This window comes from Anser brachyrhynchus, assembly GCF_964034855.1.
Source record: "Anser brachyrhynchus genome assembly, chromosome: 19".
Lineage (NCBI taxonomy): Eukaryota > Metazoa > Chordata > Aves > Anseriformes > Anatidae > Anser > Anser brachyrhynchus.
Window position 1 is genome coordinate 4,689,676 of NC_137712.1, and position 25,515 is coordinate 4,715,190.

The following is a 25,515-nucleotide window of genomic DNA, read 5'->3' on the forward strand; positions in this document are numbered from 1 at the left end:
TGGGCTGGCGGCCATGTTGCTGTGCTGCCATGGCGACGGGGCCTGTCGCTCCTTCCCTCCTACCGCCAGTGCACGGAGCGGCCGGGGAAGGAGCAAGGAGCCGCTGGGCTGCTCCATGAGCACAGGCTGGAGCTGTGGCACAGGCAGGTGGATCCGCTGCCGGGAGCGCTGAGGCCCAGAGGGTCGCTCTCCTCCCCGCTAAATCCGAGCGCTGGCCCCATGCAGCCGGTGGGGGCTGCGCGCCTCGTTCCCCGCGGTGAAGTCTACACGCAGATCTTTGAAGATCAGGTAAAGAACAGCAAAAGAAAAGAGACAGGCAAGATCTGAGTGTTCTCTTGCTCGGTTTGTTGGTTTCTAAAGTGTTGGTGGGGAACCGGAGGTGAACGTCAGCCTTGCTGGTTTTGTTTGCTGTAGCAGAAAATAGTTGTTGTCTTCAGCACGTCCTTCCTGGTGCATCTGAGTGTTTGTGTGTCTTCACTGGATATCAGGACATATTAAATAAAGGCAGAATCATAATCATAACACAACATTAAAAGACAAGGCCTAGTAAGCCAGATGGGTTTTTCTGACTCTGTTATTGACTTTCCTTTTAACCATTCCCCAGCCACACAACTCAGTTTGCTCCAATTTTCCCCTGAGAGGGACAGGATTTTTTTTTTCTCATTTTGAAAATAGTATCGGATGAAAAATTTTATGCTTGTGCTAAATAGCATTTATTATTTTAACATTCTCTTCTGCCACCTTTGCTCCACTGCTTTTATCAATTATTTTCTTGTTATTCTCTGCTCAGTAGGTTTGGAAAGAATTCTAACCGTTTTGATTATGGTTTTTTGAAGGTTCAATTAGTACGCTCGTTGGATGAAGCAAGGAGGAAGGCTGGGGGTTCTATAAAGAGCAAAAGCGTCTCTCTGGTTAGGGATTCAGAAACTTCTACTGATACAGGGACGTTACCGTGTAACCAGCAGAAGGGGGCTGGAGGAGTGCCCTACAAAGACTTCACAGAAAAGCCATCACCATGCAGGTATAGAACAGAAGCAGACATACCTGATTGTGTGACTGTAGGCATGAAGTTTTAAGATTCGCCCTGAGAACTAGATGTTTCCTAATTCTTGGTCACAGCACTAACTGCTTGTAATATCTTGTCTCCTTTCTGCCAGTTGTAAAATGAATTTTCTGAGTTTCTGCCTGTTAAAATGCAAATTAGCATGCTAGTATTTGTAATGGCCTACATACTGTATGGCTTTTCTTTTTAAAAGCTATTTTACAGGTTTTTTGTTCAAATCAATCTAGATATAAGCCCATATATATTATTATACTGTATATCTGATACAGCCAATTACATATTATTGAACTCTATTTTTAAGCTATGTTAATAGCTTACATGATTACACTGTAAAGATCATGTAATGATATTCTTCCTGTTAAGCAGATTCTTTTCCTGTATGTTTGAATAGTTTTCCTAAATTTAGTTGGCCTGAATCGCACTTTAGTGGAATTCCTACTGCCATTTAATAATGCTCTGCTCTGAGCTGCATTTATAAGCAGAAAAATAAATCAGTGCCTCCTTCCTTTTCACCCTAACTCTTCTGCTGAATAATGACACCTTTATTCCCACTTCTGTCAAGAAGCGCAGTGCCCTAACCGATAGGAAGATCAGTGGGCAGATAAAGTCTGTTTCTACATTTCTTGCTGTTTCTTACGTAACAGTTTGTATATATTATACCTTTTAGAGATAACATAGATGTCCTTGTAGTTTACAAATCTACCATTTATTGCTTTTATGCCAACATATGAGATCTGATGTTGTGACGAACCGAGGATTAATGATTACTTGGTCCAAATCATTTGAGAAGCAGCAACATTAATTCTTCGAACTGTGTTCTTTGAAGTTTGAATGGAGCTTGGAATGGAGCATTTAGGAATGTTACATTAAGATAATGGAATAGAATATTATACGAATTGCAAATCTGTACTCTTACTTAGTACAACTCCAAGTTTAATTCTCTGTTTCAGGGAAGCTACGGCATTTCAAAAGGCTTGGAAAAGTGAAGATGTAACTGCAGCTGAGGAAGTCAGAGCCCTACCTGATTTTGTTGGTAAAATTTGTTTTCCTTAATGTCAGATATTTTAATTTGCATTTTTAGGAGCTACTATACGTAGAGTGATTTGAGCTGAATAAGGTAAAAAATCAATCTCAGAAATGACCTGACATCTTTTCAATGATTTGTATGTAATTTTGAAGACAAAGAGTCTACTCACAAAAGAAAAAAAATAAGTGAAACTGTCAATCAATCACAATTATGTTTAGAAGGTACATTGTAGTTATGATATAAGCAGATTTATTTCTTGGAAATTGCAATTTTTTGCATCATACCTGAACTTGGTTCATGGCTTCTATGCTTTTATCCTTCTGAAACCCACAAATCAATAAAGTCAAAGGAAACTTAGGAATATGCTGTATTACTTTTAACCTAGATTTGCATAGATTTCCCTTCCTATGAAGAGCTTTCAGGCATGGTAATTGCTGCACAAACTGTAGAGGTCAAAGTGTTGATTTAGTGATTTATTGTGTATGCATTGAGTTTTTTGCAGCAACAGTTTTCCACTTCATCTTCGTAATTTCTTTCTTGACAGTTCCTGAGGAAACCAGGAGCAATATCTTGGAACTCCTGTCAGAACGCAGGCAAGGCCGTCATGATGAAGCAGTAACCTTAATGTATCATGAGCTTGCTTGCATTGCCAGGGTAAGACAAGATTTTGCAATCCAGACTGTCTAGAATACTATGCTAAAGTCCAGGGGTAATGTTCAAAAGATGAGACTGACTTCCTTACTTTTTTAGGAAATAGAACCCATGATTTTGGAGCCTGGAAAATTGTTTTTGACAAAACTGATGGAATCTGATAGAAAAATTGAAATTCTGTTTACAAAGATTGAGCTTGACACTACTGTCGAAGGCTTCCCGATTGAAGTAAGGCAGCTCTTGCCATTATCTCATCTTCAGTTAATTATACCTGTTGTCTGCTGTCTACTTGGTCAGTGTAACATGCCTTCCTATGTCTTGCTGTAGTTTTAAGATAAGAAAGCATTTTTTCACATTTAGTTTTTCAGTGAGATTGAGAGTAAATCCTTCTTGCAGGGTTTGGAAGAACTGTGGACTACCATTCAGCAGGAATCCTTGGCCAGAAAGAAGTGCGTAAGGGAATTGGATGAAACCCTAAAAAAGGTTGAATGGAGTCGAACTGACAAAGTGAGATGTAGTTTTAATAGCTGTGAACTAAGCATAAGATTATCATTTGTTTATAATACTGGACACAAAGCGAAGAGTAGCTTATTTCCACAGGAGTCAAGGATGTCCGCCAGGTTCTGATGTATAGGCGATTACTGCCTTTTTAACAATATGTCATTCTCTCAATATTCAGAAAAAGATCATTCTTTTCCAGTTACAAAGTGTTTTTCTTCCACAAATACCTGCAGTAAAGATGCAAGGAATGTCTGAGTTGCTTTTGTGCTTCTGCAGGGTTATTTAGGTTGAATTGTCATCAGGCTTAATGTTATTTTGCTGGGATTCTATTCTGAAGGTGAGAATGTGCATGTAATTTTAGTTTGGGTAAGCTGCATTTCAGTAACAGAGATGATAGAGTTAGGTAAGCTTCAGCCTGAGCAATAAAAGTAACTGGACGTTACAGTACACATCTGGATACATTAATGGCTAGTCCATAAGAAAGTCCTTACTGCTTTGTCCTGGTAGGCAAACAAAAGTTGTCTGCTCTACCTTTGTCAGTTTGTCCTCTCTTGTAATGTAGATATGTTGAATAGGTCCAACAGTAACTTTTGTGTTTGATTAGTTGTGAAAAATACTGGAGATGATCAGGTTTCATAAATTTCTTGTCTGCTTAAAATAAGCATTGGTGAATTCACTACAGATGTCAGAAGGGAAGTTGTTTTATTTATTTGTTTCAAATTCAGTTTGCAGCCTCTCTGCAGAGCTCTCAAGAATCAGAGATAATAGAGAAATCAGTCAAGTAGTAAAAAAAAATGTATTTTAAAAAATTATTTTTATGATTCAGTGTCTAATAAATTAAAATCAATGTTAATATTCACTTCCCAAAATATCAGCCAACTGAAGTTATTTCCAGGAAAAAAATTTCACTGGTATAATTGAAATGTCAGTTCCCTAAGGTAAGCAATTACAGACTGTGTGTGTGTGTTCTTTATTCTTTCGTTGTGCAGATAACAGATGTACTAAGGAAGTACACTGTGATGCTGGAGGAAATTTCCTTCTTCTTATCAGCTGATATTCACAGGTTCATGAACAATGAGGCCATGGTAAGTCTTTTTATATTGAGAGTCAGTTTTACCCGTAAGAAGACAGCCATCTGAAATATACCTGAGAGTCCTTTTATTTCCTCATTTTCAAACTGAAATTCATCATTTCTACCAATCAATTACTGCCTTATAGGAGAGTGTTTTCTATTTTGCAGGGTATTCTTTGTCATTTGTATTTTTTTCCTTAGTTTGACACTGAGCTGGCAATTTTTTTCCTGTCACATGCTGCTTTTTAATATTTTTTTTTAATACACAGCTGATTAACAGAGCGCTGTTGGCTAACCAGAGGGCAATTTCCAAGCTGTTCTTTAATCTAATGAAATCAGAGATGAAAAGGGAATTATCACTTCGATTGAAATGGCAAGACAGAGTCAAGAACTGGAAGCTCGCACAAAAGAACTATATAGTTCAGAGTTTCAGGTATGAAATTTTACAACAGATTATATTTTTTAGTATGAACAACACAAAATGGGTAGTGTTCATTTGTGTTTTCTATAGAAAGTAGTATTTTACTACTTTTCTCTTATAAAAAAAAAAGAAGTTAGCTTTTTTTTTTTAATTTTTCCAAACAGATATTTACTTAACCGTGTTCTTCCACCCTACAGAGAATTTATGGTAAATGAAGAAATACAGAATCCCCCAGCCGTGAAAACAGAAATGGAAACTATGATAAATGGACAGATTTTACTTAATGCAAAGAGACTGGAAATTCTGCAGCACCTTGTGTATGACAGAAGAGAGTACAGTAACAAAGAAAAGTAGAGTTCTTGGTAGAGTTAATAGGGGAGCTCCACTACAGAATGAACTTTGCTCCATTTCAGCGCACAATTGTACAACACAGCAGTAAGGCAGGGCCTAAACTTCTGTAAAGCTCTTTTTAATGGAAAAAAAATGTATGTGGTTTCCAGTGCACCTGTTACAATAATAGAGGGCTATCAAGGGCTTGAAATGCAGAAACACAAGTAAACCTTACTGACACTTCAAACCTAGTAGAAAGTGACAAAGAAGGGTGGGTGGATACGTAAAAATTGGTGGCATTGTCACATAATTTCTCAGTGAGAGTTTAACTTGTATAATTATGAAGAAAGGAGCGTTGAAAGAAATCTCACACTGCTACTTTTGAATTCTGTCTAATCTGACAAAAATAGGATGGTTTGGGTGCAACACATTGCAATATTACTATTTTCAAACAGTTTTTCTATTATAACGTATGTAGCAACTAGGTACATCCAGTTCCTTGTCAGTAAACAGTGGTCTTGAAAAGCAGCAGCCATCTTGTTTTATTTTCATTGCTGATATGGCTGCAAAGGAAATAGAGCAGTCTGGTTACTCTGATTCATAGTTTTAACTGACTAGATTATATTTGAAGAGATCTGATTCTTGTTTCCTCTTTCAATAGCGATTTGTTGCCTCCAGCGTGCACACAAGCTGAAGTTAATGAATGGTACAAATCTTTGGTGAATTTAAACAAAAGTATGGGTAAGTTGGGAAATCGCAAATCACAAAAACAGTCTGGAATTCAAGCAGTTCTTTCTTTTTTCCCCAACAGTAATGAGTCAGACTGGTGGTTTGAAAGTATCTTTGGAATATTCTTTGTTCCCTGTTTTCCCATGTACCTAAGTTGCTTTGAACTAGCAATATGACCCCAGTAAGATGTCTGTTGCACTGCCTCCCTTTTGCCACCACAAGCATGTTTGTTTAGCGAGGTCTCGCAGGAATTGACTTGGTTAGAATAAATCTGTGGAAAAAAAGGAGGTTATTTTAGTCCAGATCAGTACTCAATCATGGAAAAATACTTCTTATCTCTTGTAGAATAAAAGGTGAAGTATATGAGATTATTCCTTTGTCTTGTAGTATGCCTTCCCTCTGTGTCTACCTTCTGCTTCGCCAGAGCACGTGCCCTCTTAATGTTTGTAGTCTGTATTATAGCAAAGATGTTGGTAGTGGCTATAAATAACTCGCTGCTTTTAAGCATAATGACAAAAAGATTTGTAGAAATAATGTCTCATTTTACTGACTGATAATATCATACCAGTCTGAAGACACTACTGGGGCACACTGGCTGTGCTGAGGCTCAGCACAGGTCCTCCTTCATGTTTCCATTTCACGCTGCACTGAGAAATAATGACATTTTTACAGTGGTTTCTTTTCCATATCCTTCAGATGCCCACAATAGGCAGTGTATGATGAAAATTCGTACCCAGCATGAGACAGTGCAGCAAAAATGTTTGGCAGAAGTGCAGTTATACAAGGTCAGTATCATAGCTTTGTGAATTCTTGGAAGGATTCTTTGTAATAGTATACAATGTGTTGTTGCAGTACTGTGGGCTTGAGGATCCAGCAAATGTTGAGATGAGTTAAATTAGTTCTACCCTCTGGAAAACCTGTTGTCCGTTTTGTTTCACAGTACCTTGTGGTATTTGTACTGGACATGTGTAAAAGCAATAACAACTGCCAGTAATGAAAGAAATGCTGTCCCTCGTTTAGGTAGAGGACTCAGGGTCAGAACCCTCACCCTTTTCCTGAATCTGTCTTATCTTGGAAGAAATTTCTCCTCTCTGCTAAGTTTATCTTTGTCCAAATAAAATTGTACTGCTTACTACCAGAATATGATATCTGAGGGTTGAATCTTTCTCTGTGAAACATTTTGAGAAACCTTGTTAGTGAAGCTACCTGAGGTACAAACAATTTTAGTATGCATTCGTTTTCTAAAGCTGATATACTGTTAATGAAGTACAATAGGGAACCATCAACCTGCTAACAAGATGAATATAGCAACTCCTCAGATTACACATGAATAGCATAGGTTCAACTTAAAGTAACGTTATTGGATGCTATTTCTGGAGCTATCTGTTCACAAGAAATGAAGAAATACTAAGTTTAACCATACTCTCTAAAAGTCACACAATATTTTATGTTAGATTATATGCATGTCAATAGCTTAACTTTCTTTTCTTTCAGAATAAACTGTTGAATCTGAATGTTTGCACACAAAAGGAGGCTGAAGAAACTGTAAATTCTGACTTACTTCAGTGGACTGAGAAACTACAACGTCAGTTTGAAGAAGAACTGAAGAATATGGATGTATGTTTATTACATCTATTTTTATTGCTGTTTGGGAATATTCTGTTCTTCATGTGCTACTGCCTGAAACGCTATGTGCATCTTAGGCTATTGATGTCATACTAGAAAGAGGTCTGTAGTGTGATTGAATACCTATCCCGTACATAAAACAAGTTTGATGTGATTCAAGAAGAAGAGTTCGTAAGTGCAACTTCCAGCAAACAGTTTAACAGTAACCAGTTCACTTAAATCGTTGGTTTTTTTTAAGGGAGAGTTTGAGGAGCTGGCTAAACAGAATGAGCAGAACTGTAGAGATCTGCACAGCTATTTTCAAGAGGCCAGTAGTCTCTGGGATGTCCATCAACTCAAACTGTCCGAGCAGGAAGGTGAACTTCAGAAGAAACTAGATGAATGCAGACAGAAACAGAATAAATTAATACAGGTATAAACATAAAATAAGAACGTAGTATAATTTAAGGAAAGGACTTCTTAACGCAGAGAAGCCTTTGGAATTCAAAACATCTGGTATAAAAACATAATCATTAACATTTATGCTGGATTTTCTACGTTAGTTTAATTCTGTCCAGTACATTTTTGGATACATGGTTGAAATTAATTATTTGAATCCTAAATAGTTATGAAGCTTTTTAATAATTACTGAATCATTTCTACTGGGTTCTTTTTATGTGGTCTTAGATGATGGAAAATAATCTGGATATAATTCTGGATAAAATGAGAACAGCGAGCTCTGAAAAAAAGCTGAAGAAATATTTGGAGAATGCCCTTTCTTCTTTGGATGACATTAGAGCTAGGTATGAATTTTGTAGTGCAAACTTAGCAAGTAAAGTGTATTTGAAATTTGTTTGTATTTAGGTCATATTCATGCTCTAGTGTGAAGGAAAATACTGCTCCTTACTTCTTGTAAGGATGTAAAATAAAATAATTTCTATATTGAACAAAGTTAAGGCAAACAATAACTACGCTTTAGAAGCAGGAGTAAGGAAAACCCAACAAATATTGATGCTGTTTTAAAAATATGCTGGATCAGTATTGGTATGTAGTATACCATGTCATTCATGCCAATACGATCATTATTCATTCAGAAGGTAGAAGCAGTAGTTCAGATTCTTGAATTGTGGGGATCAAAAAGTTTATCCGTGCCATCAGCTCTGCTTTGGGCTCACAGATTTGACCTCTTTCAAAAGGTAAGGAATAGAAGTTACTAATAATTCTCAGATAGCCGAAGTCTTTTGGTAATCTTTATGTTATGTTTCTTGAATGGTTTCCCATCCAAAAAGAAAGTTCTGAAAGACTTTATTGTAAATATTTCTTAACTTTTGCTCATTTATGTATTTATAATGAACTAATCCCTACTAACAAGCCAGGTTGTGATTGTGTTCAGGCTGAATAAATACGGTAGAATAGTTTATTCTAGCCTGAAGGATTGATCATATCAATTAAAAAGTTAGATTTGGATTTAAAGACATAGTAGTCATATTTCATTTTATTTCTATACATGCTTGAGTGTATTAAACAATGACTTTGAATTTCACAGGTATGAGACATTCAACAAAGTTCTGGTGGATAAAGTAACAGCTTACCCAGAAGCTATTTTGCAGGAATTGATTTCTTACAGTGTATCTGTCAGCAAATATTTTAATGTAAAAGAAATATTCAAGCAGGTAAAAAGAAGACAAACTTCTTTTGGTTTAAAATCTTCCAAGTGTATTAATTTTTCACTTTGGGGAAATTTTACATCAGCTTTAAGACATGTATTACGTAAACTGAAACATTGCTTTGGCCATAGGACCAAACTGCTTTTATATCAATGAAATAGATATATTTTGAGAAGGAATCTGAATTCCTTACAAGCAAGCAAATCCTTAATTTTTTTTCTTATTGTTCTCGTTGCTTTTAGAACTTGGAAGGAAAGATAGACTCCACGTTTCAAGGTCAAGGTAATTCCTCGATGGTACAAATAACTTATTTTTTTTTGGTTGTTTTTAATCTGTGTTTCTTTGGATTATGACCAGTAAAACTTTGCTTTAACTGGAAATAATTAGTTGAGGTTCTGGAAGCTGAAAGTCTGGTGGAGCAACAAGCTGAGAGTATTGTGCAAAAAAATGAAGAAAATCAGAAGATGGATAGCTCTCAACAACAAAATGAAGAAACAAACATAGCTGAGAATGAGGAGATCTTTGCATGGGAAACTAAAGAAACAGAGAAACAAGAAGATGGGGAGAGTATTTTTCAAGAGAGTGATGAAACTGATGATACAGAACAGGGGGTAATCTTTTCACAGGTAAGGGAACAAGAAAATGAGTACTTTTGAAAGTGATGGAAGTTTTGCACAACATCATGGCAAATAAGAAGTTGTCTAGTTGCTGAGGGAAAAAAAATAAAGTAGAATAGGTTTAGTTTGTACACAGAGCACCCATTAGTCTTTATTGTTTTCATTTATTTCTGGACCATCAGGATTTTAGATCCTACTAATGGGTCTACAAAACAGTTCACAAACATTCCTTATACACCACTTTTATCCTTTTTAAAAAACAAAAAATAAACCACACATTCAGCAGCTTTAGTATATGTGTCTATCTTTGTATCTAAGTATTAGTTCTTCAGATCTCTAGTTACATGAATGCAATTTATTACCATAACAGAAACCTTTTAAAATACTGATGATTCTGTCTATTGAGACTTGCAAAAATATTCTCTGTATGAGTTTGTCCAAATTTGGAAACAACATTGTTACTAGTGTCTTTAGGAATCTTACATTAGCTTGAACACTGTGATTATGCACTTATTTTAAAATAGTTGTTTTAGAGGTAACGGTTGATGATTCCCAGTTGTTTCCTAGGATGTGTTCAAGAGCAGCGAGGTGAAAATCTCTGAAATTGCTACTGAGACTTTTTCCACTTCTAGTGGAAACATTTACACAGTTCTCGCAGTTGAAGAAGCAGAAAAGACTGACATCCGAGAGATTTATTTTACAAAGTATGAGGAAAAAGAATCACTTCCTGTGTACCTGGAACATGTACTTATCAAAGAAACCATACTTGTAGAGCTGAAGAAACGGTTAGTACAAAACTTGCGTAAGTTCTTTCTTTCCCTTTAGGTAGTAAACAAATTTCAGCTGTTTGGAAGAAATGTTAGACTAAACATGCAAAAATTATCTAAATATTTTCATGTCATTCTTTTTTTAACTGATTAAAAATAAAAGACGCTTTTGACAATGCTCTTTATACATTGCTCTTAGATATACTGTACAAGCATTTACCTCTTACAGAACATTCCTATTGTACAGAAATGTATTTAGTGAGTAAACGTGGTACAGAAAGGCAGGTGATTTGCCCCAACTCCCTACAGAGCCATGAAGTTCAAATATCTGGCACTCAGTGGTATGATTCCAGCTCAAAAACTCTTCTGTTCTTTTATCCTAGTTCTTCATTTTTATTTTTTTATCTCAGCCTTCATTAATGTAGAATAGGAACAGAACTTCAAAAAACATTACAAGATTTCTGACTCAGTCATATTAATATTATTTATAGTTTCTGTTGACAAAATGAGTAGTACCAGTATTGTGCAAATAGTAACGAAACCATATCTTCCTGTAGCTGGAAGTTAAATTCTTAGAGTTAACATATTTAATGCATTTTTGTTTATTACTCACTGTTCTTCACTGTAATGTATATTTTTTTAATCATAGGATTCGCCGCTGCTTTTTTGAACACTTGGAGAAATGGTTTGCAGAGTCCTTATCCAACTCCTGTGCCACTGTAGCTGCCAAGAAGGAGGAGCTGAATTCAGAACTTCAGCAGCATCTTCTCTTGCATCAGCAAAGGCAGGAGAATATAGAGACAAATATCTACAATGTTAGAGCTGGTACCTACTTTTTTACTCTGAGCACTACCTGCCTTCATTCAGAGATGATCATAAGTGGACAAAAATCTGTTTCAGTGTTAGGTGTCTGTAGTAGATGACAACGGGAAACAACTGAGTCTGTACTAATTCTCGGTATAATGTTTCTCATATTTTTAAAAAAGATGTTTCTTATCTATAGCTCATGCATATTTGTGCAATTGTGCTATTGTGAATATTCAGCAATAGCTTGATCAATGAATTGATTGTAGTTGTAGAACATTGTTTACATTGTCCATACTTGTGACTGCTCGTTCATTTCATTTAGCAGGTGTTTACACTGTACCAAGAAAAAAAAAAGTGTTACAGAAAACAAATGAAATGCTGAGGTTGGGCTTCTGAATACAGGAGAGGAAAGAATTACCTGTGTGAAATATTGCTGAGCAGGCACAGATTGGCCCCTAATGAGAAATCTGTCTTGTATGAGGATCTGGGGGGAGAATTGATTTAAGGCAGGTTTGTTGGTCTTTAGTATATGAAGTATGAAAAATCCTGGCTGTTTTTTTGAGGTTGATTTGCTCACTCTTGGTTTACCCAAATATTTTTCCAGAAGGGAGACCAAAAGTGATTTTTTTTTTCCCACAAAAATAGTGAGAACAGCAATTTCTATTAAAACCAAACAAACCACCCTTTACCTTTACTTTCGTTACAAGACTGAAAATGGAAAGATAAAGGAGATGTCAGCAGTGACCAAAAGTAAAGGAAGAAGACAAGAGCTTAGAGCAAACAAAAGGCATTTGTGATTTGAATTGAATTGATTAGGAGCTGCCAGGGACATAAGTCAAAAACAGGAGAAAAGTCAAAGAAACAGAATCAGGTCTATTTTACTAGTGTTTTTAAGCTGCTTTGAGATCTGGTTCATTTTATTTTACTGCTGCTTCTGATAATAGTGGTTGTGGTACGCCATAGTAAACAGGGAATAATGACCATGTTGTAAAATTTCTTTCCTTATCAGCGGAACTATTACTTCATGAAAAGCGTCTAGAGTGCCACTGTGCAGGTGTGGTGGAAGCTCTGGACAAGGAGAGAGCTGAATTCCTCAAATTTTGCGATCAGCAAAATGACGTCATCAAAAACTTAAATTCTCGGATCCATGACATGGAATCAGTCTTCCTCAGTGCTGCTATGACTGAGAAGTAAGTGTGCCTCAGGTCTTGCTGGCTGTGAATTTCCAGAGTTGAACACTCCCGATTGCTCTCTGGGATGTTCCCGGTTCCTGGCTTGTGTTCTGAGTCTCTCTTATCTGTGTGATTATTACTCTTCAGCCTCATGAAACTTTATAAAAATGAAAATAATTTCTGTTTTCTTTCTCTATGAAGAAATTAAAATCGCTGCTGAATTTAAGACAATTTTCAAATATTTTCAAGGTGATGGCAGTCTTAAAGTAGAAAATATTTGATCTATTTAGATTTTATCTGCTTTATTGAACTTGTACAGTAATAGTAATTGACTAATTGGTTTTGAAGAGTAGTCTTCAGCTGCTTGCTGTTGTCTGCATGTTCATCAAAACAATCAGCGTTCAGTGAGTTATTTTCAGAATACTAAAATATTCCCGAGTTCTCAGATTTGATTGATGTCTTTGTAACCAGCAGCTTCTGAACCATAACGTGCACTCCTCTTTCAACGCATTTTCCCTTTCTTTTATTATTGGCTGTTAGGTTAGTTTCTTTCAGCAACGGTCTGCACTCAGAGCTCCTTAATCATCTGGAAGTCATCCAGGTTTCCCTGAGGAGTTATCGGAACTATTTGGAGGAAGCTTTAGGAAAATTAAGAGATTCAAATGTGGATTTTCTCAAAGCTTGCAGGTATAGAGATTTCACTGGAGGAATGTTTATAAATAGTCATCTATTTCTGGGTATTAGCATTTGTTATATAGGCAGAACAGGAAAATTAATGTTTTTGTTACTCATCTGTTTTGCTATATGTTTGTATAAAAAAAAACTTAATTGTTAAGCCACAATGATCACACTGTTTTCATCACATTTGTTTCGACATCTAAGTACTGCTCAGCTAAAATACTCTTTAAGTAAAGGAAGACTCATAGTCAATTTTTTTGACTTTGCTGGTTGCTTTCAGATTATTTTGTGAAGGAGGTAATTTTTCTTCTGAGGAGGTACAGTCTTTCAGCAAGCATCTTCAGAAAGAAAGTAAGCGTATTAACTCATTTGAAAGGTTAATCATGGCTGATATGGAGAAAATGGAATCGAGCTGCTTGGAGCAGGTGTGTGCAGAGCTTCACTCTTTCAAGTTATGGATTATATTGGCATATTTAATGTGATTTATAATCTGCAAGCTCCCCGACTGGAACTATAAATACTGTTCTAGTTAAATCTGTGACAATTACATGATGGAAAAAATAAGTAGAAATGGTAAGTTCTATTACTCAAGTTGAAAAAAGTGAAAACAAATTATCCCGTCTCTTGTTTCTGACATTTCTAAAGGCTACTGAACTTATCAACCAGGCTGAAACGAAGTTCTGTTATCTCTTTACGAATCGAGTCTTTATGGAGAAGATCAAGCGGCTTCTGACAAATCTACAGCTGCAAATCAAATCAGAGGTACAACCTGAAACATCACAGCTTTGTTCAAATGAAATTAATTTGTTCGTCTTTTATTACATTTAGGAGATTTTTGGCTGAGTTCAGAGTGGACTTAGGTAACTTTTTGTGTCAATTCACATCCATTTTGTGTCGTTATCATCCTAAACTATGGCTTTACTACAGCTGCAGCTATACTAGCACATTGTGGTCTTGCAGCACGTTGAGCATGTGTATTTGAGTAGACCGGCCTTTTTGTGTGGTGCAGTAAAGGACATGAAGTGTTGTTTTTGTGAATTATTGTTTTCAGCTCCTCCTCTGAGTACTAGTGACTGAGTGTTTTTACTAACAAGTCTAGTGGTTTCAAAGTGGAGGCTCTGAAATGCCCCTGAATGGGATTTTATGTCACCAATGTGTTTCTGGTTTTAGGTAGCAAATTCCAATTTACAGGCAGTGACATTAAAATCCTACCTGGAGAAACTCCATCAGAAGATAGATATTTGTGCTCACTCTACTGCAGATAAAGAAGTAAGTTCTAAACAGCATGAAATAGTGTTAATTTGATTCACCATGCATTTTTATATGTTTTTGGAAGTACTCACCAGAGACCATGTAGTCAAATTGACATGATGTGTTATAATCGCAGAACAACTTTGTGACTATCTCCAAACCCAAAATAGTAAAAATGGTACACAGTCAGAAGTATGTAGAGTTATATACATGCGTATGTATTTAAAAAAGTGTTTGTGTGTGTACATGTATATAAAATTTAAATCAAAGATAAAATACAATAGCACAGAATTTATGTACCACCTTTTGGTAGCTAACCAAAAACTTGTATAATAGTAGCCGGTCACCTGCATTTAGCAGGCAGTCTTCCTATATGATACTTTAAATAAGCAACTATATTTTTGAGGCAGACTTCTGTCTATACACATCGGGGGGGCTGGGAGGAAAAGAGTACTTTACCATAGAATTTTTGCTCAGGGAGGTCCTGTACTTTCCTGCTTGCAAAACAAAAGCCTCAGTTTCTATACACTCTCATTGCTTCCACATATGCATAAACAAATTGGTGACAGAACAGATTCAAATGAACTTGTATGGGACTGAGTCAGCATATCTCAAATCTCAGATTTAGTAAATACCACCTGTATTAACATATCTTTCAGGCTTTGACTTCTGAAGAGTTGTATGACTTTACCAAAGTCCTGTTGAAGGAACTGAAAAAGAGGAGCCAGTATCTCGATTGCCTGCTAGTCGATACAAGAAGGCCGTATGATAATGTAGGATAGTATTTTAAGTTCTCTACATTTTATTTAACTTTGAGTGATTTTTAATCTGTATATGTTTTAAAGGCTTTTCAGAATCTGCTTTGAATTTTCAAATGAAGAAAAGTATAACATTATGTCAGGATGTCTGAGACACAGTAACTTTATGTCAGTTCTTCTACAGAGCTGATTGGATCAGTCACCACTGAGATTACTAAACGTCAAAAACAGCAGCTTAACAAAGAGTTGGTCAGTCCTTTGCAAGAGTTTATTTTCAAGGTGTAGCACTGTTCGTAGCTACATATTTCATGGGTCCAAAAGAGAAAAATTCAAATGTGTCCTAAAAATTTTGATGGAATAGGATGTTTTTGTATCGAATGTTTTTGCTTCTAAATGTCACAGAGTTGCGTAGCTGTAACATTTCTTCTAAAATTATTTTGCCTGTCGAGCAAAATAGCGTCTGTTTGCAGGATCTGCTTTGGTAACCAGCAACTACATGTAATGCTAATACTACTTGCCTGCTACAATCAATAGGCTTTCATTTTCTGCCCATTTCAGGAGCACTTTACCCCTCCTGCAGCAGAGGTTACATTACAAGGTCCAATTGCTGTTGCCATTCGAACGGAGTGTCTCAGAGATGAGAAAATATTGACGATGATGGGGCTGGATCCTGTCAAGTTTCCTTTGTTAAATCCAAGCAGAATGGGAAAGTCTGCAGTTGATGATTTAGCAGTAAGGGTTATCCAGAATTTACTGGAGTGAGTATTTGTTTGCCGAATTATATTTTCCTAAATTCCAGTTAAGCAATTAGTTACCCCATGAAGGTACTTATATACTTATATTTGCACTGTTGGTTGTAAACGTAATCCTAGCAGTTGAATATTATCTCTGAAATTTAGCTGCACTTATTACCTGGTGGGAGTAGAGAACTTGTAGCAGGGTATTCAAAAGCCACTTAGCTCTTCGTTTAGTTTCAGAATTAAGTCATCCTGGAGAAAATCTTCAGACCGAAATCAGGACAGAAATGTTTTCTCACATTCATTAGGACCAGGTATGCTAGCAGTTCTTTTAATTTATTTACATTAATCTAAACTGTAGTTTCTAACATGTTACTGAGCAGGTCCAGCTTGTTCCAGGCCACTGGCTTACATGCTAGCTGTGGGAGGACTGTGCATCCTAACTTTCATCTTGGCTGTTTTTACTTTGCAATAAGATGACGATTTTTGGATCTTAACCAATGAAAGCTGCAGAAAGAGATAGTGTTTTTTTTTTCTTTTTTTTTTTTTTTAATGAAGTAGCAAAGTACCCGTATTTGTTATAGCAAAAGTAAAAAGGCAGAGAAAAGAATTAGATGTCATGAAAATATGTAGGGGATCAGGAGTTTTCTGTCCTATATTATCATTGACTTAAAGATGGGTGCAGAGGTAACCCCAATTGCTCCTGTCCTAATGTTCCTGTTTTCTCATCTCTCTTTCCCAGAGCTTGATTCCACCAGCTACTTCCAAAAATACTTTTCCTTCTGCATTCCAAAATTGCCCTCACAGCCAAGACTATGGATGTAGCCCACTCATTTTCCTTTTTATTCCTTGAATTAATCTTGTTTTAAGTCCCATCCCACCTACCACATATTTTATATCACAGTTGTATTGCTCATGCCTCAAAGGACAGTCTTTATCACTATCACAGCTGCTAGGGTACTTCAGTTTTGTCTGTAAGAAATGATTGTTCCTACAGTTGTCCTCTTAATGTTGTGAGGAAGCATTTTAAATGAGAATGCAAACTGCATATCTGTGTAAGAAAGACTTCAGTTGTCATTTATACAACGTTCTTCATCTTTTCTTATTAAATATAAAGCAATTCTTCCCACACCGAAGAATTCTCACTTAAATGTACGTGATGGAGGTCCTCAGAACTCTGCTGCTTACAGGTATGCAGCTCGTGTCCCCAAGAAGTCATCTATTAGGAAAAAGATGCCAAGAGGAAGGTAAGATGTGAAAAGAAATTTCACTTAAAATTACTCCTGTGCAGAAATTTACCTAAACTTTGTACGCTGCCTGTTCTTTGAGAAATTCTTAATGCTTATTTGTATTGGCCTTCTTTCCACCTGTGATTATAATTTGGAATCTCTTCCCTACTTATGTCCTCGTGATCAGCTCTGCATTTTATTTCAGACTTTGGATGGAAAAACATTTTTCTCCTGTTTCATTGGCTGTCGATTTGTATTGTGAATTTGTTAGAATATAGACTTTTAAATGAATATGGCTTAATTTGGGGGTCCAGTGTCTAAATAGTATATCTTCAGCTTGGTCCACAGATCGATGAAATGAGCCAGTGTAATAGTGAAAACAACAGAAAGCTTTTGAAAAGCCACTGAGGAGAGAATCATGTTTTTCTTTCATCCAAAAATATTTTCATGTAATACTAGTTTTGGAGTTACATTTTCTCACATTTTTCTTCTATTTCTTATCCATCACATGACTGACTCAAAAAATTGTAGAGAGAAGCAAATGACTTGTGGATAGTTTCAAATTAATTTTTTGCCTTCTTAGCATACAGAAATACACTAGACCAGTTCTCAATGATAAGAGATACCAAATATTTGGAGAGAAGCCTCCTGAATCTGAGTAAGTCAAGTAGATCTACAGAAAGAAATTCATTGCTTGTGCTGGGGAGAGGGGGGAACCAACCAACCCTACCTATCTCTGCCCTTGACAGGGGAGGGGGTGGAACTAGATGATCTTTAAGGTTCCTTCCAACCCAAATCATTCTATGATTCAGAGTATTTGTTTGCATATGCCCCAAAAAATGTATTAAAATGCACCTGAACAAAAGATTCGAAAAACAGTAAATATTGCCAATGTGATCTTTATACACTATGATTGTCTTTTTTTATTATTACTTTTTTATTTTCAGTACTTTTAAGGGGATTATTATGAATATTCTCTGGACAGGTAATAACAACTTGCTCTGTCTTGCTGAGGTAAGAAAAAAAAATGTTCTTCAGTCATTTTTGCTGTTGTAGATCTACTTTGTCAGCTAAATAACTTATAACTATATTATGATGTTTGGATGGCCATCCAAAAACTTTACTTTCTTCACCAGTGCATTTAGTTTTTAAATAGTGTTTGACACAGAGTGTTTTTAATTACAGGGTTCTTTATAAACATCAGCTAAGCATTCTAGAATCTGGGGCAGTGTAATACACAGGGACAAGCACAAACACCCATATCTAGTTGCATAGGAGAACAATTGCAAAGGCAAGACAATTCCAATATTATTCATTCTAATGGCATCAAGAGAAAATATCAGACTGAAACAGCATGAAGCTGTGACACATACCCACCTTTCAACAGATTTTTCCAAATAGCCATAAGTATACTGAAGCATCATTAAAAGTATCTATAATCAGAACATTCCTTATTAGGACTTGCTAGACTATAATGCCATCTTAATAACTAATATTTGGATACATATACCCAAGTTAAGAGCAGTACAGTAGTAAGAGGACTGATATCTTTTCAGAATTGGCAATTAAGCTGCACTGCAGTCTCAAAAACCCTACCCATTCAAAGAGCAGATAGGCAATAAAACTAAAGCTCCTGATACAGTGCAGGCAAAGGAAGGCAACTGATCTCAAGAAGGTGGTTGACAGCCTTATATATCCCTGCTACTGTTATATGTGTAGGTGTGGTTTATCTGAATGTGTTATCAACCCCTTTTCTGTTTTACCTTTACCTCCTGAAAGGAGTTCTACCAAAAAGAGAAGCATCAAATGACAATGCCTGAAGATCTTCCAGAGACATTTGAACACTGTGCGGAAATGTTCAGACAGAATCTATTGTCATACCAAAGTCAGACAGATGATTACTACAACTCCTGTCTTAAAGGTAAATTAATACAGTTAAGACTTAATTTCACTGAAAATTGCAATGAATCAAGAATTATGTAGCCCAGTGGAAAAACTCCTGTTAAATTCCAGTAAAATACTGGAAGTTGGGCCAATAACCTCTTTAATATATTATTGACTACAAGGAGTGTGGCAAAAGAGCCCTGGACTAAGTTGAAAGATCTATACAGGGTAACATCTTTTGGCAAGTGTGTTTCTGTAATCATGGGACCTAGAAAAAGGGCTGTTAGGGGCAGAAAGAGAAAATTCCAACTTGTTTGATCCTGGCACTGTACATTCAACTTGGCTGGGTTTTCTTTTCTTACAATGACTGCTTCTGTGTTGCATAAACACCCCTACCTTTTCCAAAAAGAATTTCAGGATCAGTTGAAGTTGTTTGAAGAGGAACTCCCTTACGTCTCTCAGTTGGCAGTTGATAGTCTTTTAAAAGAACATGAGCAGAAGCTCAGCAATTCCACTGGTAACATTCGGCACCTCTTCAATAAGCAACTAGAAGAGTGGGAGTGCATGAAGGTACGTATCCTGGACATACTGGAATGCTTCCAGTGTAAACAATGCTAAACGCATCAGAATTATAAAATTTCATTTTATTACTCTCACTGTTTGCTTAATCGCTCACTGCTGACCTCATCACAGATTTTGTTTCTGTGTTTGCAGTTAGTCTGCAGTTCTACTGTAAACTTTGTAATTCTAGTAACTCAGTCCTTTCTCTCACTGCTTCCAACGTTAGGCTTCCTCTCTATAATCTTTTACAACTCTGTGGTTTGACTCTTAGGTCTTAAATTTTTTAAGAGCTGGTAACGTTGTAGTATGGCTATACAGTTCATACAGTATAGGCGTTGATGCCTATCTCATTTGTAGGTACTATTGCATATGGACAATGAAATATCATTATTGTATTTTTTAAAAAGGTATATTTTGTTCAGTAATATCAGCTCTGATAACAGAATCATAGTGGAGAGCATGCAGAAAACGTTACAAGTTAGTATTTTCAGATTTTGTCCTTCTGAGTATTAAGTTAAATTCAGGAGAAAAATACAGATATCAAGTTATAAAAATTTCATGTTCACCTCTTGGTAAAGGCATTACTAATTGTGATGACTTGAAAATGATAAACCAGGTGAGATCAGGCCCTGTTCTTCAGCGGATAGACAATTTGTTATATACTGTACTGCAAGGTTTATTTAGTCAGCCTAGGAATAGACCAAGTTTTCTTTCTTTCTGAATGTTGTGACATAAAATGCTTGATTTTACTACTTTTTCATTATGACTCAATTGCACGTTCATTATAGAAAGCATTCTTATGTGTTTACTTAAAGGTGGTGCACAAGAATCAATTATGTCCCTCCCTGGGGCATCCAGACAACTTACTTCAGCTGGAAGCTTTGTGCCAAGAGGAATCAAAAAGGCAAAAAGACCAAGCTGATGCTATTCATCTCAACACAGAGATGCTTAGGGTAACTATAAAGCCATGGCTGAATATGAGCTTGATAGATGTTGCATTTAGAAAGAACAGATTTTGGATAGTTTTTTTCTTCTGCATCAAAAGTAAACTGAAAAATGTTTTCAGTTTTAGTGTTCACATGGTATCTTTAAGTTATGTGTCAGCAGCATTAGTTCGATATATGCATAAACGCATATGTGCATGTACAAGCACATCGATTTGTTGTGGATCTAACTGATCTTTTGTATCACTCATAGAACATACTGAGTAAGTGATGACCTCTTTTACTGGTAGAGTTGTTGGATATGAGTCTACATTTAGAGTAACAGTGACATCCTCTGGTTAAGTTATTTTACTTGCAGAAGACAGATGCCTGGAAGGTTTTTTTCTGTGTGCGTTTCACTAGCACAAGTAATTGGCATTTCTCCATATAAGATGAAGAACTCGAATAAGCAAAACTTTACAGGAGACACTCAAGAATCAAAACACTCCTGCTCCACACCCATTTCCTGCTCCATCATCTAGGGTTATTGAAAGTCAGTTTTCCAGCAGTAAAGCTCTATTATTTCTCTCAGGCCACCTACTGAAAATTCTATACTGTCTGCAGATTTTTATTTTTTTTTTAATTGCTAAGTAATACTTCCTCCTCTTAGCTCTGAAACACACACAGAAACAAACATAACCTTTTTCAGAATAATATCTGTTGAAAGCACTTCTGCTCAAAGTACCTGAATTCCAAAATGGCCTTTGCTCAGGCAGAAGGATGCATTTACAGATTGCTGTTTCTATCAGGTTTAAATGCTCAACCCAAATATACAATTACAGGACAACTATACCCAGAACTCTATAACTTTTTATACGTTATCTTAGGTAATCAAGTAATGTTGAGAACACTGCAGAAAAACACTTTTAGATCCTTTTATGTGCAATTGAGAACCTTATGTCTGTGATCTGCAGCTGTTGCAAAGCATCAAGGTTGGAGAGTTGTGTAGTTCTTCTGGAGCTAAACTAAAAGGAGATGAGATCAAATTATCAAAGGAATTCCTTTCACTTGTATCCAATGTCCCAACAGGACTGTGCTATTGAGTGTGCTCAGAACTTTGTTTCTGCACTAGCTGCCTTCACAGAAAAGCTGCTTCTGGAATTGGATGAAAGTATCACGACTGATGACATACAAGTACCGAGTAAGTAAAGATGAAATTGCTTGTTGAAAGTAATACTCCATTCTCAAAGACTGCAGAAGACTTTCCCTAGAAAGAGGAGACCTTTGTATTCTATAGTTCTTTCAGTGGAAAAATTTGCATGAATGCAAATGCAAAGCTATTTCTTGAAAGTGAAGAGCATCTAGCTGTATATAAATACTTCAAAACAATATTATGACTGCCCATGTTTTGTTGCTGCTGAGTGTATCTTATATTATCTCTCAGATAGTGAAACACCAAGGGAAAAGACATCCATGTTAATCCGTAGTAAAGAAGCTGGACTTCCTCTAGAAATCTGCAAAGCTGAACAGTTAATTGAACGTGGGAGCAGGTAATATTTGAAGATGCTGAACAGTGTTGTATTCAATTTTTTCTTCCCTAAACTGACATCAGACACTGTCCTTGTAAGTCTTTTGCTCCACTTGTTAAAACTGCTGAATAATATGCTTGTCTTTAGTGAGGTCATTTAGCCAGTAATGGGGCAGGTTGGATGGGTAATGATTTTAAAGAAAGAATAGCGATCGATCCAGATTAATGTGAATTATGTATTATATTGTAAAGCAATTTAATATAAATTTTATTGCTGTGTCACTTTGCTTACCACTATTTACCACTTGACCATTTTCAAACTTGTGGAGTATACTGTGTATTTTCACTCAGAAGACATGGATTCTATTTACTGTGCAGAGCTTTGGAGGCTTTAAAAGAAAAAAGTCGTACTAAAAAAAAATCTTTTACATTTAAAATATGTTGTATGAACTAATATGATCTGCTCTCTTCTATTCTAACGTTCTCTCTCATGGGTTTTTATTTTGGTTTGATCTGTTTTTTTAAAGGACTTGGCCAGGAATACCCATGACCACTCTTACAGACAATTCAGACTATATTATCTGCAAAGAAACTGCATCAGTTACAACAGCAAAGACTACGCTGGGCCACATAGCAGCAGTAGAAGCAAGAGATGCTGTATATAAGGTTGGTCTGTGGGAAAGGACTGTTATGAAGTGCAGGGTAGGGGGGAGGCTGTTACTGTTGTGGGTTTGTTTGTTTTAAGATTAAAATTATAGCTAGGTATGTTTTTAATACACGTAGCAGTTTCAGACATTAAAGTCATATTCACCATGTATAGAAATCCACTCCGTTGTCCATTTCTTTGTGATGTCAAAAAGCAGACAGTTGGTTTTTCAGGGAGCCCTCTCGTTCAGATACGTTACATTGAGGAATTGTTTTAGCAGAGAAGCACGGATAGTGTCAGAAATTTAATGCATTTCACCAGCATCACAATTCAGAAAGTAGTTACTGTCACCATATCTACACAATGCCATTTCAATACAGCTGAGACTCTGATTTGCACTAGCTATAGCTTGTGAAACAGTAGTATCCAGCAATTAGGGGAGTATTCTTATGATAAATCATTTTGGAATAAATTACTGGTGTTTACACATCTGTCCTGGAATTAATCTTATTCCTAGTGAAGAGAATTCATTTTAAAAACATATATTTTTAATAGGGAAACATAAAATACACAGTCAACAGGCAAACACCATTAAAACTATACATTTGCATGAGTGTTTTATGTGTATAGTTATGGGTCACAGTACACTTCCGAAGTGAAGGTAGAGTACTGATTGTGTGCATATAGTAAATACATGCCACAGTAATGTTTTCCTGAATGTGTAGTGCAGACTCTGTAATAAAGGTACTTTGAGTTTCTTGTGGTAGTTCACAAGTTTTTGTTTAGGTAAAGTACCTTTTTATCAGCTTTGTAATAATTCAGTTCATAATGATAACTTAGAAAGTCCTAGGTAGAGTCAGAGTACATTCTTTTCGAGATGCACGCCTCTTCCTCTCTCTTCTCTAAAGAAGGTATCTCTTTAATCATAGGAGCCTAATGGAAGGGAGATGAAGATCTTGCATTTTATAAAAATTTAAATATTGTAGATAGTGGAATTTCAGAAGTATTTAAAATGAACACAGAAGAAGGCAATGAATAAGTCATTGCTCATATATTTCTATTGTCTAAGGCAGAAAATAAGTGTCCTGCATGCAATCATCTGATATTGAATAGGACTTGGAATTAGGCAAAGTAAAATTATGTCTTATTACTACTAATTTTGTCCTTTGTTGTTGTTATTTCTACAGAAATACATATGTAAATTTGAGCAGCACTTTGCCCAGATCAAGAAAGAAAGTACATCTCAGCTGGTGGCAGTTCAGCATTGGGAAAACTGGTGGAAACAGTCCATCCAGAAGATTAAGCAGTTCTATATGTTATCAGCCAAATCTTGTTAATGTTCTTATTCAACAAATAAAAGTACTCTTTAACAGAGAAAAAGTTATCATACTGTATCTTTGCTGGAGTAATTGAGGAATGTAAGTTGCTTTCTGAATGGTGAATTACATTATCATCCTTATTCAAGCTCTCCCTGTTCTCTTTTTAACTTGTTTTTTGTTCACTAATTTTCTGTTACTGAAAAATACTGGTCTAAACAGATCAAAGTTGTATGTACTTACAGCTGCATTTTACTGTAGTCCTGCAGCAGTGTTTCTGGCACGCACACTTATGTTCAAATTCATTGTTGGTGTGAACAGACAAGTTTGTTCTAACGTCAGAGATGTTACAGATACGGTTCAACGGAATTTTGTATTTTTATTATTTCTGTTGCGCTGAGCAAGTGCAGTGGTGAAAGAATCTTTTTTTTTTTTTTTCCCTCCTGAAATAAAAACTGACGAATGTGCTGTAAATGAAACGTAGACTCCGTACAGTCGGTTCTCAGTTGAAGTTAACTCATTGTGGTGCTAGCTGGAACGTGAGAACCTGCACAGCTAGAAGCCCAGCAGTGCGTTTCGACTAAAGTCCACGTTCAAGACTCAGGCAAGGTTGATTGGGTCTGTCATGGCACAGCCTTAGGTTATAATTGTTAAAGGCAGCCTGTGTTAAGATGGAATCCAGCAAGGAAACTTTCTTCAGCACAGAAGATGGCCTTCCTGTGGGTGTCTTTTCTCCACGTTCTGAATGACACTGTTTTTTACATTCTGTACTCAGAGCTGCTTACTTCGTTTCTAGAAATCTGAAGTACAGGTTTAGAAACTTGAGTTGATCTGCAAAGAAAATTGTCCATGGAATGGTCTACAAATGAGGTATTTATCTGCAATTTTTAGTACTTTCTGTAGCAGGGCTTGAAAATAATATACTGCTTTGTTCTGGGAGGTCAGGCAAGTTCATTTATGCATAATATAGTAACTTTCAACTATATTTCTTTTAAAAACTCTTTGAACAGCTTTGAGAAACATGAATAACTATTTAAAAAACATTCAGTCATTTTTCTGTTAGGAAATCCTGTTATTAACTGCAACCCTGTGTATTTCATTTTTGTTTGTATTCATTATGAATCCTAGAGCTGTGGATCAGTTTAGGACAATATGGTAAATGTCACAGATGGTTTTAGATGCAAGGAAATGTTCTGAACTCATCTGGCTCCGGTGTTCCTGAAGATTTGCAGCAGAGAAAATGAAGCAAAAGGAGAATGCATCAGCTGCACTCCTAATGATGCAATATTTCAAAAGTATATGCATTGCATTTCCTGAGCAATTAGATGTCTACTCTGCAAAGGCATATGGACATACACAAAGCCTTTTAAAAATAGCTGAAATCACACTAAAATAATCAGAATGCACATCTTTTTTTTTTTTTTTTCTTCTCTGTGTTAATCTTACCATTCGGTTTGAGGATAATATTTTTTTTCTTCTGTCTGTCCTTTGCCATTACCCAAGTTCTCTGCTCTCAGTCTGTACAATGAGTGCAGGAGGATGGTCAGTCTCCTGGGTATCCTTATTTCCTGAGCC

The 25,515-nt window shown here is 36.2% G+C and overlaps 2 protein-coding genes and 1 long non-coding RNA gene across 6 annotated transcripts in view; 2 read left to right on the forward strand and 1 right to left on the reverse strand.

Annotated features, from left to right (window-relative positions):
- On the forward strand, nucleotides 1-24,419 carry CCDC180 (coiled-coil domain containing 180). 2 transcript variants are annotated; one of them, XM_080561372.1, is made up of 37 exons: nucleotides 1-288; nucleotides 837-1,021; nucleotides 2,014-2,096; nucleotides 2,635-2,744; nucleotides 2,841-2,969; nucleotides 3,138-3,248; nucleotides 4,232-4,327; nucleotides 4,584-4,747; nucleotides 4,933-5,085; nucleotides 5,727-5,806; nucleotides 6,491-6,579; nucleotides 7,289-7,411; nucleotides 7,659-7,832; nucleotides 8,087-8,202; nucleotides 8,946-9,072; nucleotides 9,309-9,348; nucleotides 9,454-9,692; nucleotides 10,251-10,468; nucleotides 11,100-11,275; nucleotides 12,267-12,447; nucleotides 12,970-13,116; nucleotides 13,388-13,532; nucleotides 13,753-13,869; nucleotides 14,278-14,376; nucleotides 15,018-15,131; nucleotides 15,675-15,874; nucleotides 16,088-16,167; nucleotides 16,971-17,100; nucleotides 17,666-17,740; nucleotides 18,030-18,096; nucleotides 18,862-19,003; nucleotides 19,376-19,536; nucleotides 20,343-20,480; nucleotides 21,540-21,651; nucleotides 21,895-22,000; nucleotides 22,506-22,644; nucleotides 23,812-24,419. In XM_080561372.1, the coding sequence occupies exons 1-37, from the start codon at nucleotides 220-222 to the stop codon at nucleotides 23,959-23,961; spliced, it is 4,785 nt and encodes a 1,594-aa protein (XP_080417498.1). In that variant the 5' UTR covers nucleotides 1-219; the 3' UTR covers nucleotides 23,962-24,419. The 2 variants fall into 2 exon arrangements, with proteins under 2 accessions (XP_080417498.1, XP_080417499.1); XM_080561373.1 differs by having other exon boundaries at nucleotides 4,933-5,052.
- LOC308180179 overlaps nucleotides 11,282-25,515 on the reverse strand; it is a 20,229-nt gene continuing 5,995 nt past the window's right edge. Inside the window, exon 3 of one of the 2 annotated variants that reach the window (XR_013940789.1) lies at nucleotides 11,282-11,591. This is a non-coding gene — a long non-coding RNA (uncharacterized lncRNA). Of the gene's footprint in view, nucleotides 11,592-16,975; nucleotides 17,073-25,515 lie in introns of those variants that run through there. The other variant, XR_013940790.1, reaches the window with a different exon arrangement.
- The window catches only part of GBGT1 (globoside alpha-1,3-N-acetylgalactosaminyltransferase 1 (FORS blood group)), an 11,472-nt gene continuing 10,411 nt past the window's right edge, over nucleotides 24,455-25,515 (forward strand). Inside the window, exon 1 of one of the 2 annotated variants that reach the window (XM_080561382.1) lies at nucleotides 24,455-24,810. The gene's annotated coding sequence lies outside the window, so the exon portion shown is untranslated. The remainder of the gene's footprint in view (nucleotides 24,811-25,515) is intronic. The other variant, XM_080561381.1, reaches the window with a different exon arrangement.

Coding starts and splice junctions, on each gene's coding strand:
- CCDC180 (XM_080561372.1), top strand. CDS start 220: ATGCAGCCGGTGGGGGCTGCGCGCCTCGTTCCCCGCGGTGAAGTCTAC. Junction 4,328..4,583: donor TCATGAACAATGAGGCCATG/GTAAGTCTTTTT, acceptor TTTAATACACAG/CTGATTAACAGAGCGCTGTT. Junction 18,097..18,861: donor ACTTGCTCTGTCTTGCTGAG/GTAAGAAAAAAA, acceptor ACCTCCTGAAAG/GAGTTCTACCAAAAAGAGAA.